Source organism: Ammospiza caudacuta, chromosome 4, assembly GCF_027887145.1.
Source record: "Ammospiza caudacuta isolate bAmmCau1 chromosome 4, bAmmCau1.pri, whole genome shotgun sequence".
NCBI lineage: Eukaryota > Metazoa > Chordata > Aves > Passeriformes > Passerellidae > Ammospiza > Ammospiza caudacuta.
Window position 1 is genome coordinate 14,233,934 of NC_080596.1, and position 8,065 is coordinate 14,241,998.

Consider the following 8,065-nt stretch of genomic DNA (forward strand, 5'->3'; position numbering starts at 1 on the left):
TAGCTGTTCAACTTCATATGGCAACTCACAAGAATAAGCTAAAGGCTATATATTAGCATAGTAACAAATCAACAGTTACATAATTTTATCAATAGCTACAGAACTTGAACAATATTGATCCAGTATCTGTTGAGTGTACTTACGCTAATGGAATAAAAACTTTTACACTTATGCCTAATCAAAGATTAATAGCTGCAATTCACAAACAAAATGCACATGTTTTATCAGCAAACAAATACACCATGCTGAATGACAGAGCTACTCTGTCCCCAGCTCACAGTGCTGTTTTAATAATTCTCTTCTTCCTTTTACAGTTTTTTGTTAGCCTCTGTTGCCCTGCTCTGTTTTCCATGTAGATGAAACAATCAATTCTTCACTTGATATGTTATTTCCCATTGTGTCCCCAGCGCCTCACCGGTACTCCAGGTGTGGAAATCTGTCAGGTCCGGACCAGGCAGCATTCCCTTCTGCTCTCAGTGCTACGCTGGGCTCCATCTCTGGCTGCACTTCTCCCTACAGCCCAATCCCCAATCACATCGGGTTACTGTGGAGATGGCCACTATACAGTTTTAGAGGGCTTCTCTTACATATTGTCTGTGCAGCTCTGACTCTGCCTCTCAGAGCTCCATGTTGCTTTTGTTCCAGTGCTCATGTAGTAGCAACTTAGCAAACCATATGTTATTTCCCATTGTGTCCTGCTGCACACACACTGCCATTCCGGGGGAACTCTGCACCAACCTGGGTCCCCTCTGGACTGCAGCCATACCTTGTCAGGGGGCACGGGGCTTGCTCCAACGCACCAAATAAGCAAAGTGCATAGTGTCCACTCCTCATATCCAGCACTCTTCTTCTTGGGGGTGGTATCTCATACCTTGTCCTGACTTCTAGGCTCTCTGGTCTGCCTGGCTATAGCTCATCTGGATTTTTAGGCTCTCAGACTCTTGGTCTGCTGACTCCACCTTCTAATTTCTCTTAGGTCTGCAGTAATCTTCCTGAATCACCTTGGGATCACATTGCTTAATATTTAAGTCCTTTTTCCCAAACCACCACAGGATCATGTCAGAATCACGTTGGGCTCACCAACTAATAATTACCAAATAATATCCATTCGGGAAGGGAAAGGAAATAATGTTCATTTGGGAAGGGAAACGAAATAATTTCCTTTTGGGAAGGGAAATGAAATAATTTCCTTTCAGGAAGGGAAACAAAAATTCATTTCCATTCAGGAAGGGAAACCAAATATTGCAATTTCAATGGGGATCAATTTTGGCAAGCTTTGGTGCATGTGCCTGCACTTGATGGCATATGGTCTGCCTTTTGATGGCTTTGACTTTGGGAAAGATTTTTTTTTAAGTCTCCATGCCATGCCCTTCATACCTTCCCCTCCAAGTTGTGTCTTCCTCCTTGATTTTTCCCCTGCTTTTGCAACATCTGTGAGGTTAGTTTCGGCCTGGTTTGGTCCTTTGCACTGCAACTGATGTAATGCCCGTCCATTTTCTTGTAGTCTCTAATTTTTTTTTTCCCTGCAATTGCATTTCCTTTGATGGAGGAATGAAGTGTATTGTGACTGAGAAACAACAAAAAGTTCATGCTTTCCTAGAGTATTTTGCCCTGCAGACCCTCATCAACACTCAGCTGAAGATGAATTTGTTTGTGTGATTGTATATCTTGGACAGAAGGTTTCTGCCAGCCCTTCCTGATGACTCTCTGGCTCTAAGGTACTCCTGGGGGGGTCCAGGACAGCTCTGGACAGCTCTTGCACAGCGCTGTGTAAGCCTCTCTTTAGGACCTGTCCTGGCAACGAGTAGAGACCGCATGCCCCATCAGAGCACCAACTGTCCACTAGCACATGATACCAGGAAAAATCCACCAAATACATGAAAAATCCAGTAATTTCCCAAGAAGCAATCTAACTACCAGACAAAGCACAAAGGGTGTTTCCTCAGACCTTGAACTATGGAAGAGTTTAACTGAACATCACTTGGCTTTGCTTACAGCTGAGCACTCCCATATTTCTGCTCTCCCACCACACTCCATCCACCCAGACACTGCCCCAGGAAATGGCACATGCTCCAGTGTGCAGCTCTATTTTCACATGCTTTTAAGATCACTCTCCCTGACAGTGTATCAAAGCCAAATGATCATTCCCACACAACAAAAATCCCTCCAATGCTTCCAGGTTATCAGATGGAGACTACAGATCCCAGTAATAAGAACATCTGTGCTACACATACACCTGGGAGACAAGAAGCCCATGTTTTGTTCAGATGTTATCAAATGTTTGGACAAGTGAAAAAAAATTCTCTGGACAAGAATTTTTTTTTTTCTCTAACAAGATACACAAAGCATACTAGAAGTCATGATAGATTTATTTATTTTTGAATGCAACAGGTTGACCGGGCTGAATACTGAAAATCTTTAAAACTTCATTCTAAAACTCCTTATTCCTGGGAAATTATACATCATCATCATTCATACTCTGATTGAGGCTACCAGAGGTGTGCAAACAAATGTATGAAAAGTAGACAATTCTTGGGAAAAACTGTTAAACATCACTGTTTACCTAAAATACAGATAAAAGTGATCCACAAGTGCATGTCTGCGCTAGAGCCAGCTGCTCACCTCCAAGACAGGAGCATGCCTTCGCCTAGAGTTGACCAGCAGGGCTGGAGAACTGAATGCCAAGCAGCACATCCATGTGGCTGGGACCACTGTCCCACCACAGGGCTGCCATGCTCTGTGCAAGAGCTCAGACAGCTGCTGGGGCAGGATACAGCAGCTGGGTGGCATCCCTGGAGCTGGAGATATGTTCAGGGTACTTGAGAGCTGGGGGCTTGGCCAGCCAACTCTGAGTATTGCAGCTGCTACGAACCTCCCCCTCAGCCCATGAGAAAGGGCTGGGACATTCAATAGCAAGCACCAACACAAGTGTCTGCCTCTGCAGACACTCCACTGAACATGTAAACGTGGGGCCTCTTCCCAAACACAGAAACAGTTCCCAAACACACACAGTGCTCATCTTACCTGGTCCTCCAATAAGCTCTTGCTCATCCCGTCTCTCCTACACATCACCTTTTCAAATGCCTCAGCAGAAAACAGCTCTGGAAGAACCTGAAAAGCCTGGGTGGAGTGAACCCACCTACAAACCTGGCTACACTGCAGTCAAGCAAATGGATCCTTGGGGAAAAAATTCCTTTCTTGACAGATGTTCCTCTTACTGCTCTGGTGAAAATAGCTCTGAAAATAACTCCAATATCATAGACAGTAAAGCTTCAACCCAGAGGGACATGTGTCTTTATCCACCACATTTTCACTGGCTTTGGATGTGTTTTATTTTAGTTTTTAAAAATTTTTAATCCTTTCGCAAATATTGTGGTGTGAATGGACACCAGGTCAAATGCTCCAAACTGGCAAAAAGGAGACTTCGAGGAAGCCCCAGCAGAGATGCAGATCTCCTCCCTCCACACCTGCCAGAAGCAACTGGAAGAAATAAACCAACCTTTCTGAGCTCTCTGAGCCTTTCAGGCAGGGAGGGCAGGCAATGACCCAAGGGCAGAGTCACTGATAAAACTCAAGTCCCTGGAGGACTTCTGCCCCCATCCATCTCCCTGCCGCTGTCCAGCTCCTCCCCTCAGCACTCCCTATGCAGCATCCAGCCCCCGACACACATTAACCAGCGCTCTCCAGAGACGGTGCCGCGCCGGGACTGCTCCCGCTCCACGCCTGGCGGATCCTGCAGCACGCCCGGGCAGCAGCTTCCCTCCAGCCTGCCGCAGCCACAGACACGGCTCTGCTAAGACCTCATGGCCACTGCGGGAAAAGTAAGGACAAGGCATTTCCCATCCTCCTTTCCGAGGTGCCCTGCTCTTGGCCAAATCTGCGGCAGAAGGCTCACCCTGCACAGCACTCCGCGGGCCCTCTTTCCTCCGATCTTACTCCCCCTCCTCTTCCAAACCCCTGAGAATGTCACCAGACTCTGCATTCGGTAGCGCATTCCCACTCTGTCCTGCTCGGCTGCTCAGGAGACAAAATTTGCAATTGTGCTGCCCTGAAAAACACCTTCCTGCTCAATCCCATCCTGTGCTCCTGCTCTGGCAGCAAACGCAGCTCTCCAGTGGTGCCCTCTTCAGCCACTCACCTCCTGCACTCAGCCTTGTCCATGGCAATATCCTTTTCAGGCTGCAAGCCCCATCTTGCTGATGCCAAACTGCCTTGAATTGAACTGGGGAAGGGTTGTGCCATGTCACACGCAAATCAAACCTTGGTAAAGGAAAGAAATGATCCAGGTGCCAATCAGATGGGGACAATTCCACAACCCCTCTCTCACCTTCAGCCCAGTGTGTCACAAAGCTGACATCAAAGCTCTCCATTGGCACTTCCACCAGGTAGGGTCTGCAGTGCTCATGACAGCACAGTCTGGCCAGTAACACATGAGGATATTATGAAAAATCCACCAAAGCCATCAGAACCCAGTAGCTTTCCAAGGCTACACCTGATACTCTTTGGATCACAAACCACAAATGGGGTTTCCTCAGACCCAAAACTAGGCCAGTCTTTACTGAACAGCACTTGGTTTCAGGTGCAGCTGAGCATCACCAGGGTTGAGCACCTCGGGTTTAGGTGACTGCAGGATGATTTCCCCCAGCTGTGTGCTTTTAAAGGCAAACATTCCCATGCAATGAATTCCTCTTGCTTGTTTCCAGGTTATCAGGTGCAGGGCTGCTGTTGTCTGGGCCCCGGGCAAGCTCTCTGTTGAGGAGGTGGAAGTTGCACCCCCAAAGGCAGGGGAAGTCCGGATCAAGGTAAAAATACATCTCAATATCTTTTTCTTCGTTCCTTTTGGGAATTGCTCTTCTTGTGGTTATAACTTCAGTAAAACTCAGGGATCTGCGTCCTCCAAGGTGCTTTCATTGCCCAGAGCTGCCTTGGCTCAAATGCACTATCTGCCAGGGGGTCCTTTTCGGACTAATTCTTGTCTAAGCTGTCACATAGGAACTTGGACTTTTGGACTAATTCTTGTCTAAGCTGTCACATCCTATCTCCAGCCCTTTCTCTACTGGACAGGGCTCTGGTACCCACACTGTGGCCTCCCCTCCTCTTCCACCTCCAGCTCAGTGCAGAGGAAAGCCACATGGAGCATTCAGAGTGAGCAAGGGAAAGGGAAGCCTGGGCTCTGTATGCTGCCACAGAGTGCCAGCACTGACTGAGGGGCATCACAACACCCCTGGGAAAATTGCTTCTACAAACTGAGTTAGACAGAGGCCAGGACATCTGCTTGTTCCTCTCCAAATAGCTTGTGGCCACAGGCATCTGTCGCACAGATGAGCACCTTCTGCAAGGTTGCTTTCCCAATGCAGAATTCCCAGTGATCCCTGGCCATGAAGGAGCTGGAATTGTGGAAAGTGTTGGAGAAGGAGTGACCTCTATGAAACCAGGTAACTGACACACACACACACAAACCCATGCCCAGGAATCAGCTCTCACACAGGCAGCATCCTTAGACCCACATAACATGGAATATTGTTATCTTTCAGGTGACAAAGTAATCCCACTTTGCATCCCTCAGTGCAGGGAATGCAGCTTCTGCCGGAATCCTGAATCCAACTTCTGCCAGAAGTCCCAGTAAGTTTACTTTGCCTTCCCCTACACCTACAGGGAATTGACTTTATGACAAATCTGACACCCCCATCAGCGCTTCACTCAATCAAATACAAATACAAATACTTGCATCTCCTCCACAGTATCTCTGAACCACAAAACCTGCTGCCAGACAAGACCAGCCGCTTCTCTTGCAAAGGGAAGCAGATCCATCATTTCCTGTGGGTCAGCACCTTTGCAGAATACACCGTGGTCCCAGAGTACACTGTTGCCAAGACAGATGCTGCAGCACCTCTGGACAAAGTCTGCTTGTTTGGCTGTGGGTTTTCCACGGGCTATGGGGCTGCCATCAACACAGCCAAGGTTGGTGTTCACCACAGCCACCCTCACAACCTCATCAATCCTGTACAAAAGAAACCTTCTTTTCTTCCTCCTCCCCTTCCCGCTGGAGACTCATAGGCTCCCATCTGTGCAGGTAAAACCAGGCTCCACCTGTGCTGTTTTTGGACTTGGAGGAATTGGCCTCTCTGTTGTCATGGGCTGCAAGGCAGCTGGAGCTTCCCGCATCATTGCCATGGACATCAACAAGGACAAGTTTGCCAAGGCCAAGGAGCTGGGAGCCACCGACTGCATCAACCCTCGAGACTTCCAGAAGCCCATCCAGGAGGTGCTCACTGAGATGACCGGGCAGGGCGTGGACTACTCCTTTGAGGCCATTGGGCACAAGGACACCATGGTAGGTGGCACTTCAGCACCTGTCCTCCCTCCCAGATCATCACAGGCTCCTCTCAGGGCAAAAATCACCCCCATGGGAAGTTCCTCACAGGCTGCCTGCACTGCTGGGCATATCTTTCTGAGAGGAAATCTTAAAAGAGCCCACAAGCTCCCCAGGTCTGTGTTTTCAGGTTACCAGGGAGGAGCAAGAGATTGCACAAAAAGAGGACTCTCATGACTAACCCATAAGGGCTTTCTCTCATTCTCCTGCCTGTCCTATCAGATTGCTGCCCTGGCTTCCTGCAATATGAGCACTGGTGTCTGTGTGATGATTGGAGAACTGGATTCTGGTTCGGAGATTTCCATCGATCCCACACTTCTGCTGACTGGGCGTACATGGAAGGGGACTGTGCTCGGAGGTAGTGAACTTAAGAATGCACTCTAAATATTTCAGCTTTTCCTCTCTTGGCAGTTGACAAATCATAGTAAAAGAGGGTTTTCAAGGAAAAGACAATAAAGAGGAGCACTGCATTGCCTGTATTGAACATTAGCATTAGACGTGCAAATAATCCTCCACCTGTGTCTCACAGTAACCCACTCATCCCAAAGAGCAGAAAACATCTCACAAGGGTATGGCACCAGCACTGGTCACTAGTCCTGACCCTCACAGTAACACTACCTTACCAAAACAGCCTTTCTCCCAATATTCATGCAGCTGCTCTCTCCTGTTTCTAGGCTGGAAGATGAGAGAATGTATCCCAAAATTAGTTTCTGGCTATTTGGAGAAGAAATTCAATTCGGACTTGCTGATCACGCACACTCTGCCATTCACTAAAGTGAACGAGGGATTTGAGTTGCTACGTGCAGGAAAAAGGTGAGACCCTGACCAGCAGGAGGTTCAGCAAACCTCAGCACCTCCCCTAAAATTCCAACAGGCAGAACATGCAACACTGGCTTCCCAAAGAGCACCTGAGCCTTTTGAGGAAGCAGTGCCTCCCAGCTGAGTGCTGGCAAGTTGTGCCATAGCCAGAGGGAAGAGCCCATGTTCAGCACAGGGAACCCTCCTGCTCATGGTTCAGCTCAGCACAGATCCTGTGGCCTTATCCCGTGAGGGGCTCCCCTCAGCAGGGATTTGAAGGCTGCCCCACTGCTGCACGCCTCATGCAGCTCAGTCAGGAAGAGGCTGGATGACAGAGAAGGTGGCCGGTCCCCAGGCACACCTGCCTGCCACACTGCCTGCTCCTGAGCTGCAGCCAAGCCTCCCTTCCCTTCCATGTTTCAGTATCCGCACTGTCCTGCTCTTCTGAGGGACGCAGCCTAGGAAGCCGAGCGGAGGGACCAGCACAGCAGGTGCTCTCCTGGCCCGGGCCCTTCTCAACCAGCACCTCCCCTTGTGGGGCACCAGGAGAAGAGAATGAGGAACTCACCTGTGCTGCTGCCACTGCTGGTCCTGCTGTGCCCAGACAGGACATGGAAGGATGTCTCTCCCAGGAAAATGATTTTACTAATAAAGGTTTTCTGTAAAACTTGTCCCATGCAGTGCACTCAATCAGAAGTGTTTCCAGGGGGCAGGGGGAGCTCCCCCTCACATCACATCTGTTCTACCACACCCTTGTCCTCAGCAGTGAGCAATGGCCTGTGCCCCCCCTCTGCTGCTGCCTCCCACCTTCATCTCCCTCAGTGAACTGAGCCCTCTCCTCTCTGCCCCTGTCCCAGCTGGGTGAATGGTGCAGCTTCCAGCAAAGCCCAGCAG

The 8,065-nt window shown here is 49.1% G+C and overlaps 1 protein-coding gene across 1 annotated transcript; it reads left to right on the forward strand.

Annotated features, from left to right (window-relative positions):
- The first annotated feature begins 3,803 nt into the window (after nt 1-3,803).
- On the forward strand, nt 3,804-7,801 carry LOC131556873 (alcohol dehydrogenase 1-like). Its single transcript, XM_058803782.1, has 9 exons — nt 3,804-3,821; nt 4,704-4,802; nt 5,294-5,435; nt 5,535-5,622; nt 5,742-5,961; nt 6,074-6,334; nt 6,596-6,731; nt 7,048-7,186; nt 7,595-7,801. Exons 1-9 carry the CDS (start codon nt 3,804-3,806, stop codon nt 7,617-7,619), a joined length of 1,128 nt encoding a protein of 375 aa, XP_058659765.1. The 3' UTR covers nt 7,620-7,801.
- Nucleotides 7,802-8,065: the final 264 nt, after the last annotated feature.

Bases quoted from the DNA above. Each gene is read 5' to 3' on its own strand.
- LOC131556873 (XM_058803782.1), top strand. The intron at 4,803-5,293 runs GTAAAAATACAT...CTCTCCAAATAG, and splicing joins CAGGGGAAGTCCGGATCAAG to CTTGTGGCCACAGGCATCTG. The intron at 5,962-6,073 runs GTTGGTGTTCAC...CCATCTGTGCAG, and splicing joins CTGCCATCAACACAGCCAAG to GTAAAACCAGGCTCCACCTG.